The sequence below is a fragment of the Amyelois transitella genome, chromosome 30 (assembly GCF_032362555.1).
Source record: "Amyelois transitella isolate CPQ chromosome 30, ilAmyTran1.1, whole genome shotgun sequence".
Classification (NCBI taxonomy): domain Eukaryota; kingdom Metazoa; phylum Arthropoda; class Insecta; order Lepidoptera; family Pyralidae; genus Amyelois; species Amyelois transitella.
Window position 1 is genome coordinate 2,351,943 of NC_083533.1, and position 12,823 is coordinate 2,364,765.

The window sequence follows — 12,823 nt, forward strand, 5'->3', positions numbered from 1 at the left end:
CTAAATTGGGAATTTTTATGTGCCTTTTTTGTTCTACAAATTAAGGAAAATATCGACTAGTAATCGACTAGTAATGGAACAGTAGGTATTAAACGATGTCAATTCTCATTGTCCACAATCCTGGCTAGAGTTAGTCACTTAAAAGTATGTTAGTTCTTTTTTTCTAAATAAAAGTCTTTTTGCCCCTACAGGTGGTATTCTTCATGTGTCTATGGTCGATAGACACGGACGTAGTGCTAGTGGCCATGTCGTGCTTCGCGCTGCTGTGCCAGGAGGCGGACATCCGGTGCGGCTCCGACGAGATCAGCACGCAGTGCCTGCTGCCCAACTACGCGGTGTTCCAAGAGATCGCGCACACTTGCAGCGTCCTTACTACTGGTCAGTTTCTAGCTTAATACAGCTACGCTACGTTTATGTGTCGCATATTTGAAGTTAAATCAGCGTAATTAAGTATTCCATTATTCCATTATATATAATAAAACTACAAATGAGGAGCAATGTTACCCATGGTCATGCATAACTTTGCTCCAGGTATATTTCACGACCAGTCTTCATTGTAGAAGCTTTTTGAGCAAAGTTATGCCTTGCTTTTTAAATTGCTCCAGTAATGTTATGGTTTACCTTTTTTTATAGTAACAAGTGTCGAAAAATTTGTAAAAATCAAAATAAACCAATTTTTAAGTGAAGTAATGTTATATTCTAATGTCGCACCGTTTTGGACATATCTAGCGAAAAAACATTGCAGAAAATTGTAGCATAATTTAAACCTTAACCTCTCAGCTGCTGTGGCGCATATGTGCGCCACTACCGTAATCTGCTGTGGCGCACATATGCGCCAACTGTCCGAGACAACTTATAACTCGATTTTAAGCTTAAAATACATATTGTTATGATTTAAAATTGCTTAATTTACATCTCAAACATACTCAGCAACCACAGACAATAGAAATTAATTTGTTACTTTGAAATAAAAGTTGTTGAAAAATCAGTTCAAAACAGACCTGTTTCAAGAAGTTCCAGATCAGTGCGTGACCTTGAGAGATTTATTTTGAAAAATATCGGATTTTTGAAAGAAAAAGTATGATTTAATAGTAAAAACTGTGTTATTTATTAAATATAAGATAAATATGATGTTTATCTTGACGATATAATACCTAAAAACGAATATTATGTGGAAATAATGACAACTATAGATCGCGCGAGTGTTTTTGCTGAATGTTGTAAGTAAAGGACCAGTAAAGTAAAATTAAATGAATTTATTTGCTATAATATGGTGTTATAATATGCAAAACATATCTAGCTTTGACTGTACAATAGTATTTTATTAACTTCAAAGCAAATATTCCTATATTTTCATCAAAATCTGAAACAAGTCGCGCGCGTCATTTTGCGTTCAAATCCGCCGCAGTCCTAGTGTCTCAGTAGTACGGGCGCTTAGCATCTGAGAGGTTAAAGGAGCAAAGTAGGAACATTTTACGGTACTCCATAAAATAACGACCTTATTACAAGTACATTGAACTTGAAGTCTCCTGCTATCTCGCTCATGATAGTAGTGTAATAGCGAACAGTTCATTTCGCGAGTTCAAATGGTGCGCTCTGATTGGCTCAACAGCTCAAATATTTTCGCGCCATACAAACATTACACTTACAACGCTAATGGTGGAATTGAGAAACTGGGAGTTCCGTGAGAAACACACACCTTTTTCCCGGAGGAGTAGGCAGAAAAAACATGTTGCTACATGTCACGATAGAATCAATACTTTTACAAATCTTTCTTTGTTTCTTAGTAAACTTTTTGTTGCACATAAAAAGAAATATAACAAATATCGAAACAGTTATTGGATTTAGACGAATATGTACATAATGGCGGACTTATCCCAATTGGAGTGTCTCCCATTAATCAATCAAAAAGGCGGCCCACATAAAAAGCATAATTAATCTTATGTTGTTACGAGCAGCCAGCCAGGATATGGGAAGAGGATGTTTTTACAAAAACATTCACAGTAAGTATTCTTTTATCATTCAGCTACAATTTTTCGCGAAAATTTTCTAACTCGTGACAATTGCTGATAATTATTTCAGCGTGTCCTGTAAATAAACTATGGTTCTTAACCTTTCAAATTTGGTTTACTTTAGATTGTGGGTTTTCTGCCAAATCACCCAGATTAATGACATCAGTGGCACACTTATAATCTATACTAATATTATAAAGCTGAAGAGTTTGTTTGTTTGTTTGAACGCGCTAATCTCAGGAATTACTGGTTCGAATTGAAAAATTCTTTATGCGTTGAATCGACCATTTATCGAGGAAGGCTTTAGACTATGTAACATCACGCTGCAACTATTAGAAGCGAAGAAGTAATGGAACATGTGAAAAAAAACGGGGGAAATTATTGATCCTTGAGGGCTTCAATGATGCCCGAAATAACTATTCCACGCGGACGAAGTCGCGGGCACAGCTAGTCGTAACATAAGATTTTAGAATGAAACCTAAGATCTTCTGCTACTTGCCAATTTTATTTGCCAACCAAGTGTAGGTACATTGGGTCTTAATATGTTCTTTCTGTAGTTTAGAGGAGTAATAAAATAAATTTTAAGTTAATATGAGGATTCTTATTGTGAAATTGTTCTGAATCACCAGGTTCCGCGGCACTGCAGAAGCGGATAATGGCGCTGCTGAGGAAGATCGAGCACTGTGTCAATGGCGTGCAGCCGGTGTGGGAGGAGACCTTCCGATGCTGGTGAGTCATTTTTAAAGTAGACAATGTGCATTCGTCCACGATTTAGATTTAAGGGATCTATATTTGTAAATTGACGTCCGGTGAAAATGCTGCAGTGTAGTTTGTTTTGCCGCTTCTTCTACACGTGCGCTTTGTAAGCGGTAGTAGTTATAATTAGATTTAAGTGATGTGACGTCAATTAGTGATACCTTGTATCCAATTTTAAAAATAAATCTATTCTATTCTATTCTATTTATTAAATAAATTTAACTAGATCTTAAGCACCTCATACACAGTGATTTTTCACTCTAGTTCAGGTTAATATATTATGCACTTCATTATTATAAGTAACTTTTTTATTTATGATTATTGTATAAAATTATTGTATAAAGATTTATTTATTTACGAGTATTTATCACATCTTCGGAGACGCGGTTCCTCAAACTTAACATCCAGCCTGGCAAACGAACTTCCCTTTGTGGCGGTAGGGGCCGAATCATCATAACAATATAAACCCATGAAATATGATAAAAATGCGATCAATATACTCGGCTATAAATGCTGACAGGGTTTTATTACCTTCCACAGGGACTCCCTATGCAAACTGCTCCAGAAATATCCCAAAGGCCAGGGGGAGAAGTTGGACGATTGCCAAGTGGAGGCCTTACATCGAGCTGTGGCCAAGAGGCGGGTGTCGCACCATACCAGCAGCGAACACGACTTTGAGGTAACGTGGTCACGAAGTATACCTGAAGTGGTCGTGACTACATAGTCATAGAATCTCAAGTTTATAAGTCTATCCCTATTACATAATAGAGATAGGCTTATAAACTTGAGATTCTCCTTTTAGGCGACGGTCTAGCAACCTGTGACTATTTGAATCACAATTCTATCATAAAGCCAAACAGCTGAACGTGGCCTATCAGTCTTTCCAAGACTGCTTGCTCTGTCTACCCCGCAAGGGATGATATAGACGTGATTATGTATGTATGTATGGTTTACTAAATAATAGGACCACTCCGTCTCTTTCCCGTGGATGTCGTAAAAGGCGACTAAGGGAAAGGCTAATAATAAGGAATTCTTCTTGTAGGAAATGGAATCCCAAGATTGAACCACGTAAGTGGTTTTTATACAGTCATTTTTCTCCTGACGTTCTAAAATAGTCCTTCTCATTTTATTTATGTGTATTTTAAGCGATGTATTTTTGTCCACAGTTGCAAGTACAAGAGTGGGCCAATATAACGTCGTTCTTATGCGCGTTGGGAGGCGTCTGTCTTCAGCGGAGACCCGCCGCCTTGTGGCCGCATTTGCATTCACATGGTAAGAGTTTTTTTATTATTAATTATATTATTAAAAATATGTCTTCTTTTATCGGTGAAGTCCTAGCGAAATATCAAATGTATTCTGAACCAACGAGCTTGCATGAAGAGAGTTCGAGCCGTTATATTATTTTATATTGCAACGCCCAACAGGGTTCATATTGTATCTAGTCTGTAGTAGTTATAGTAGTTATAATTAGATTTAAGTTATGTGACGTCAATAAGTGATACCTTGTATCCAATTTTGAAAATAAATCTATTCTATTCTATCTATTTATAAGCAGTAATTGTAATTCAACTGATGTACTTTATGATATGCGATAAAGATTTTGAATTTTTGAATTTGAATTTGAGTTATGAATGTGGACGAAACGAAAGATATATGCAAGGATCTTGGCGCATGGTGAAGCTATTGATTAATGATATTTTTTTTTAAAGTTATTAAAAAGAAAACATTGAGTTAAAAATGTGTGCCGTGTACCTACTTCCCTGCACTAAACATTAATACCATCTTTCCAATAGTTGTTTTAAAAAGGTAATGAACAGGTATAAGGTCACCAAGGCTCAGATATAGACGAGAGTCACTCCGTGAAAGTAACTCACTTCCCCGAATGATGACTGACGTTGAAAAAATGGGTGGAATCTTCCAAAAGTAAGGTAGTTGAAGATATGTGGAGTTCTGTGATTTAATCAGCGCCATCTAGTGGTAACTCGATGGCACTAATGCAATTGCATACAAATTTGATCATACAAATATCATACAAATTTGATGAACGCGTTTGATCGAGATAAACTCCTACTAGAGCCGCTGATATCTGAGTTTGGAAAACTTAGGAATGTTATGAAGTTGGTACTTAAATATTTTCGACAAACTTCAGTTCTGTGTCTCTCTTTTTTTTTAGACTCGCGGAAGTATAACGTGTTGGCGAACAGTTCACAAGAGGTTCAGTACTGCCCTGTCACACAGTAAGTTTAATTTTTATGAGATATAACAACAACAAAATGAAAGAGCTACAGTTTGCAGTGAAACTAAAAATTAAACAGAATCAACGTGTGATAATATTTGTCGTCTGAACTTACCCATCATTTCTACCTATTTTAACTGTGAAGTTGACGTTGTTGAAGAAAATGCTGCAGTGCAGTTTGTTACCGCTTCTTCTGCACTGACGCTTTGGAAGCGGCAGTAAACTTAGTTTTGTATAATTTATTTGACGTCAACTAATGTTGTGAAATCAAAATAGATATGACAATTATTAAATGATATGAAGTTTCCTGAAGCTTGCATGAAGAGAATTATGAATGTGGATGAAGCGAAGGAAATATGCAGAGATCGTGGCAAGTGGAAAGAGGTAGTCTCTGCCTACCCCTCCGGGGAAGAGGCGTGATTTTAAGTATTTTATGTATGTAAGTTTCCTAAAATAATTTAAAAAAAATTTAATTTGTCTATCTTCTCATCCAGGTTCATAGGTCAGCTTCTGCGTCTGCTCCTCTGCAGCAACGAGCGTTTCGGCCAACAGATCCAGACCCACGTGAAGGAGCTGGTCGGCCACGAGATGTCGCCGGCGCTGTATCCGATACTGTTCGATCAGATCAAGGCGATCATTGACAAGTTCTTTGATCAGCAGCAGCAGGTAACTGTTATACAGGGTGACTTTTAATTCAACTGCATAAATTTAACTGTTGAGTGTACTCATCTAAAGGATATTTAAAAACGTTAAAAGAAAAATATCGGTTCATATTTCAGAAAGTACGAAAAAAAATAAAACTATCAAAATACACGATCCTAAATACGTAATATCATCCCGGCCGGCGGAAAAGCGACGCGTAAGATTCAGAGGTCAACGACACAATTCATTCAGCTGAGCGATCTCGACAAATCTGTACTTTACTTGATCTTGATACTAGAAAAATAAGTTATTTTTCAGACATTTATTTACATGTTTAGTTTTAATTTCTTTTTGTAGTATTGGTCTTTAATAAAGCGTGTGACGTAGTTTTTGAGGGTTTTTTAAATGTGAAAATGATGACGTTTAATTTAAATAAAAATAAGCTCAAACGGCTCAGAAGCATGGATATAGTCTATGTTTAAAAGGATGCAGTTGTTTTAAATGTCACCCTGTATACTTACTCCTTGATAACACACTCCATGATAAAGTCATACTTACGTTATGAGATATTCTCTATGGTAACGGTTGCTATGATGCACATATATACATATACATATGGTCACGTCTATATCACTTGTGGGCTAGACAGAGCCAACAGTCTTGAAAAGACTGAATTGAGATTCAAGTAGTGACAGGTTGCTAGCCCATCGCCTAAAAGAAGAATTCCAAGTTTATAAGCCTATCCCTTAGTCGCCTTTTACGACATCCATGGGAAAGAGATGGAGTGGTCCAAACTTTTTGGATTGGTGCCGGGAACCACACGGCACTATGATGTACATATTGTTAATAAATGATTCAAAATGTGAACACACTAAAATGTTTTATTTAACTGTAACCTTCTGTTGAGAAACATTAGTTTGTTAGAACTGACCGAGTTTAATTAAGTTATTTTATTTATTTTTTATTTTTATACACACAATCACGTCTATATCCCTTGCGGGGTAGACAGAGCCAACAGTCCTGAGCGGACTGATAGGCCACGTTCAGCTATTTGGCTGCAGCTATTTTTATACTTCGATCGATTTCATCGTGTTGTTAAGCGTCTGTCAAATGAAGTTAAATCAATCAAAAAAAGTTTTTACCTTCTTCACCATCACCAATAAGAAAAGCCTTTATTTAACCTAGATGATATAGTTGACAACTTGTAACTTATATTGTAATATTCATCTCTCCTCTCACGGGTCTACTGGAAGAGATTTCTATTGAAATAAGTAGCACCTTTGTACTACAAATAATGTATATAAGTTTATAATTTTTTATAAATAAATAAATTTGTCTTTTTTGCATTATCAACAGGTGATGCTGACAGACATAAACACGCAATTCGTGGAGCACACAATATTCATTATGAAAAGCATACTGGACAACAAGAAGAGCGTTCAGCCCACGGAACATCTCAGCACTACGTCTATTGAGGGGCTCATGTTGGCCATAGTGAGGTAAGATATAAAGGAAAGTCTTCTTTTCGCCCTGGCTTTAGACGGCCTCTGTGGCGCAGCGGTAGTGCGCTTGTCTGTGACACCGGAGGTCCCGGGTTCAAATCCCGGCCAGAGCATGATGAGAAACGAGCTTTCTCTGATTGGCCTGGGTCTTGGAAGTTTATCTATATAAGTATTCATTATAAAAAATATATCGTATCTTGATCAAATTAAGGACGTCCTGGTAAAGGGTCAGGTCAAAAGTACCCGAAACCGCCGAGCTTGCATGAAGAGAGTTATGAATGTGGATGAAGCGAAGGAAGTATGCAGAGATCGTGGCAAGTGGAAAGAGGTAGTCTCTGCCTACCCCTCCGGGAAAGAGGCGTGATTTTATGTATGTATGTATGTATAAAAATATAGTATCATTGTAAATATAGTTTGTATCTCGTAACACAAGTCTCGAACTTACTACGAGGCTAACTCAATCAGTGTAATTTTGTCCCGTATATATTTATTTATTTAGTCCCGGTTGCCTCCTCACCACTCTGGAGAGGGGCCCGAGGTATGCCTTCGACCGTAGACCCTGGATTGGGTGAGTTAGGTTTTTACACGAAGCGACTCCCGTTTGACCTCCGCAACCTTTGCAGGTAAACCTAACCCGTATTGGATCGATTATGGTTCACAATCAGTAAGCTGGATGTGCAGGTTTCCTCACGATGTTTTCCAAATAATCTGGAAGTGAGGGTAATATTCAGAAGAAATTATCTATACCCATTCCATTTGCGATACAATTTCTGTTATAATATACACTGGCGTGATCCGTGATATAATAATGGACGTAACATTGAGATTATAAGGTACGTAAGATAGCCACAGATTGTGATTTCCCTGATTTCACTATATTTGACTAAGAAATGAAATGAAATTAAATATTCTTTATTTACTTAGAAACCATTTTGTTGTTAAAGGTACGTCCGCCATCTTGACATGACTGTGTTGTCGGTTCACATAAAAACGAAGCTCTGTCAAGTCGTCGAAGCCATGATGAGGAGAAGGGATGACCTAGCTTTCAGACAGGTAACCTGTACAAGTTTTCTGCGTATTTTAACCCGAATTAAATTATAAAGTGCCGTGTGGTTCCCAACCAACCAATGAAAAAAAAGAGAAGTGCAATGGATGTCGTAAAAGGCGACCAAGATATGGGCCTATAAACTTGGGATTCTTCTTTAAGACGATGGGCCAGCAACCTGTCACTATTTGAAATTTTAATTCTGTCATCAAGCCAAGAGTGGTCTATCGGTCTTTTCTGTTGACTATTGTCTCCGTCTACCTCGCAAGGGATACAGACGTTATCATGTGTATACATACATACATACATATGGTCACGTCTATAAACCTTGCGGGGTAGACAGAGCCAACAGTATTGAAAAGACTGAATGGCCATGTTCAGCTATTTGGCTAAATGATAGAATTGAGATTCAAATAGTGACAGGTTGCTAGCCCATCGCCTAAACAAAGAATCCCAAGCCTATCCCTTAGTCGCCTTTTACGACATCCATGGGAAAGAGATGGAGTTGGCCTATTCTTTTTTTTTTTGATCATGTGTATATGTATTTAAAACTACCCTCTTCTACAGGAAATGAAGTTTCGCAACAAAATGGTAGAGTACGTGACGGATTGGGTTCTGGGAACCAGCCACCAGATAGCGCCACCACTGAGGGCCGACGCGTCATCTATAACCAGGTAAGTCACTACATAGACATATAGATAAAACTCTTTATTGCACCATAAGAGTTAAACATACAAAGCAGCACAAAACAGACAGAGATGGTACTAGGGCGGACTTATCGCTAATGCTATCTCTTCCAGTCAACCTTTGGGTGGAAGGAAACCAAACAGGAGATTGGCGTTAGCGCAGAGCAAGATAAATAAATGTTTAAACATAATAAAATGCACATAGAATATATGTCTTTATATAATACACATAAATAAATACAAATGCACATAAATACGCATAAATACTGATAATATATTATAATAACATAACCTTAGGATAGAGTAGAATGATAATTAGACCTAACGAGATTTTTAAACTATAAATAGTCTGGGCTTTCCTGATATCGACAGGGAGAGCATTCCATAGACGGACAGCTTGTACAGTAAAAGAGTGGGAGTAAAAAAATATAAGGAAATTCATAGTATAAAGCAAAGTCGGTTTCCGCTTCTCGCGTCTGTACAAATGTCTGTATGTATGCTTATATCTTTAAAACTACACAACGGATTTTGATGCGGTTTTTCTTAAATAGAGTGATTAGAGCCTAACGTGGCCTATCAGTCTTTTCAGTATTGTTGGTTTTGTCTACCCCGTGAGGGATATAGACGTGACTATATGCATGTAGGTAGATTTGACCCTTTGGGTAAACCTTAGTATGCTGATGATGTGTGTTCCAGATACCTGGTATGCTGTAGGGAATTGGACCAGGCTTGTATGGAAGCGGTGGCCGCTTTACTCAAAGGGTTGCCGTTGCAACCTGAAGAATCCGATAGGGGAGACCTCATGGAGGCGAAGAGTCAGCTGTTTTTGAAGTGAGTGCCAAGTGTTGGTATCAGACCATCTCGGCGCGTGTGGTCCTATTACCGGAATGTCCAGCCGGTTTTTAACGTCCATTTCCATACCTTGAATGTCTACTTGCCTGAATCTAATTAACTGTAATATGTACCTTATTTGGAAGAAGATTTAACTTCCAGTCTTAAATTAGATCAAGATTTCATTCAAATAGTATTAAACTAATAAGTCTACATTCGAACGGTGTAGCGGCCGTTCAGCCTTCATGGACAGACTGATGAAAAAAAGGACAATCAAAATTTGACTAGACTAGACTAGATGAAAACAGACGATGCCTTGAACAGCCAAAAAAAGTGGTTTTATCCAGACACCACCTACCGGACCCTAGGCCCGTTCAAACGGGTAAGGTTGACCTGACTTACTCAAACCAGGATTGTGGTCATAGGTAATTAACTGTATCCTGTCACTATTAGAATGTCAATTCCATCATGAAAACCATACAGCTGAACGTGGCTTTTCAGTGTTTATGATACTGTTGGCTCTGTCTAGCCCGCAAGGGATAAAGATGTGGCTACGTGAATTTTATCATAAACCTTTAATTAATACCAATCTTTTTTATTAAAAACCTTTTTTCAGATATTTCACCCTGTTCATGAACCTGCTGAACGACTGCAACGAGGTGGAGCTGGCCGAAGGTCCAGGGCGGCTGGAGACGCTGAGGAACGCCACCATCCAGGCCATGTCCAACTTGCTCAGCGCCAACATCGACAGCGGACTCATGCACAGCATCGGTGAGTCCTGTGGAAGCTGTTGTGAAGCTTGGCTAATTCTTCTCAGCTGCTTGAAGGCTGCCCCCTCTCCGAAAACGATGTCCATCATTAAGCCAAATAACTCAACGTGGCCTATCAGTCTTTTCAAGACTGGTTGTCTACCCCGTAAAGCATATATATGTGATACATATTACTTGTGATATATTTCTTCTCAGTACTTTAGGTTCTATTACCCAGAATGTCCAGTTGGTTACTAACTTCCATTCCCTGAATGTCCCTTTCCCCGAGTGTCTTATTCCCGAAACGTGTGGTTCCCGTTCTTTCTCCATCTCTTTCCAGTAGATATAGTTAAAGGCGACTAAGTGTTAGGCTTCGGATTCCTGGTCTATTGGTCTTTTTGAGAATTTTTGTTGGCTCTGTCTACCCTGCAAGGGATATGGGCGTGATTATGCATGTATTATGTATGTCTTCTTTCTCGAATGTCTACTTCCTTCTTTTTAGATAGCACTAGTTTAAAACCGAGAGTTTGGAGTAAGTAAGTAAAAGAACCTTTGGTGTATAACTACTTGTTTAAACCAAGATTTTTGTCAAAAGACCTGGGGTACCACCGCGACCTGCAAACCCGCGCCGCCTTCATGGAGGTGCTGACCAAGATCCTGCAGCAGGGCACGGAGTTCGACACCCTGGCCGAGACCGTGCTGGCCGACAGATTCGAGCAGCTGGTGCAGCTGGTCACCATGATCTCTGATAAGGTCTTCATTCAAGGCTGTTTTCATTCATTCATAATTGAATGTATGCTTCTAGCAACTCGCGGAATTCTTTTATCATTGGTTTCTATGTGACGAATTGATTACTCTCCTGGCGTAAGTCTCAAACGTCCTCACATCCCTGGGCCCTTGACCATAGACCCTGGATTGGGTGAGACAGGTTTTTACACGAAGCGACTCTCGTCTGATCTCCGCATCGTTCGCAGGGGAACCTAACCCGTCGTCACATATATCATATCGGATATATTATCACCTCAAATCATCAGGGGTTAAGTATTGGTCCCAGAATAAGTTTTAGTAAAAAATTTTGTCATTGTCGGTCAAGGTAAATTAATTTTTTTATTTAATGATCTTATTTCTATTTCAGGGCGAGCTGCCAATCGCGATGGCTCTCGCGAACGTTGTGAGCACGTCGCAAATGGACGAGCTGGCGCGCGTGTTCGTCACACTGTTCGACGCCAAGCATCTGCTGGCGCCGCTGCTGTGGAACATCTTCTACAGGGAGGTGGAGGTGAGACCGCGTGCTGTGATGAGATATACTGCAGCTGTTCGCCGCCCAGCATCTGCTGGCGCCGCTGCTGTGGAACATCTTCTACAGGGAGGTGGAGGTGAGACCGCGTGCTGTGATGAGATATACTGCAGCTGTTCGCCGCCCAGCATCTGCTGGCGCCGCTGCTGTGGAACATCTTCTACAGGGAGGTGGAGGTGAGACCGCGTGCTGTGATGAGATATACTGCAGCTGTTCGCCGCCCAGCATCTGCTGGCGCCGCTGCTGTGGAACATCTTCTACAGGGAGGTGGAGGTGAGACCGCGTGCTGTGATGAGATATACTGCAGCTGTTCGCCGCCCAGCATCTGCTGGCGCCGCTGCTGTGGAACATCTTCTACAGGGAGGTGGAGGTGAGACCGCGTGCTGTGATGAGATATACTGCAGCTGTTCGCCGCCCAGCATCTGCTGGCGCCGCTGCTGTGGAACATCTTCTACAGGGAGGTGGAGGTGAGACCGCGTGCTGTGATGAGATATACTGCAGCTGTTCGCCGCCCAGCATCTGCTGGCGCCGCTGCTGTGGAACATCTTCTACAGGGAGGTGGAGGTGAGACCGCGTGCTGTGATGAGATATACTGCAGCTGTTCGCCGCCCAGCATCTGCTGGCGCCGCTGCTGTGGAACATCTTCTACAGGGAGGTGGAGGTGAGACCGCGTGCTGTGATGAGATATACTGCAGCTGTTCGCCGCCCAGCATCTGCTGGCGCCGCTGCTGTGGAACATCTTCTACAGGGAGGTGGAGGTGAGACCGCGTGCTGTGATGAGATATACTGCAGCTGTTCGCCGCCCAGCATCTGCTGGCGCCGCTGCTGTGGAACATCTTCTACAGGGAGGTGGAGGTGAGACCGCGTGCTGTGATGAGATATACTGCAGCTGTTCGCCGCCCAGCATCTGCTGGCGCCGCTGCTGTGGAACATCTTCTACAGGGAGGTCGAGGTTAATTTATATTGTTCCTCCTAGCATGAATTCCGGTTATATTCTCACCTCTCTGGAGAGAAACCCGGAGTCACCTTACGATAATACACACGCATCACTTTTTAGTTTACCTCAG

General features: G+C 40.4%; 1 protein-coding gene across 1 annotated transcript in view; it reads left to right on the forward strand.

The window, feature by feature from the left end:
- LOC106130047 (neurofibromin) overlaps nucleotides 1-12,823 on the forward strand; it is an 82,197-nt gene that overhangs the window by 12,501 nt on the left and 56,873 nt on the right. The window contains exons 16-28 of the mRNA XM_060953031.1: nucleotides 192-378; nucleotides 2,642-2,741; nucleotides 3,309-3,447; nucleotides 3,935-4,040; nucleotides 4,942-5,005; nucleotides 5,499-5,670; nucleotides 7,003-7,145; nucleotides 8,093-8,201; nucleotides 8,761-8,867; nucleotides 9,576-9,710; nucleotides 10,327-10,481; nucleotides 11,055-11,212; nucleotides 11,595-11,738. Of these exons, the coding sequence (XP_060809014.1) occupies nucleotides 192-378; nucleotides 2,642-2,741; nucleotides 3,309-3,447; nucleotides 3,935-4,040; nucleotides 4,942-5,005; nucleotides 5,499-5,670; nucleotides 7,003-7,145; nucleotides 8,093-8,201; nucleotides 8,761-8,867; nucleotides 9,576-9,710; nucleotides 10,327-10,481; nucleotides 11,055-11,212; nucleotides 11,595-11,738 (1,719 nt within the window). The remainder of the gene's footprint in view (nucleotides 1-191; nucleotides 379-2,641; nucleotides 2,742-3,308; nucleotides 3,448-3,934; nucleotides 4,041-4,941; nucleotides 5,006-5,498; nucleotides 5,671-7,002; nucleotides 7,146-8,092; nucleotides 8,202-8,760; nucleotides 8,868-9,575; nucleotides 9,711-10,326; nucleotides 10,482-11,054; nucleotides 11,213-11,594; nucleotides 11,739-12,823) is intronic.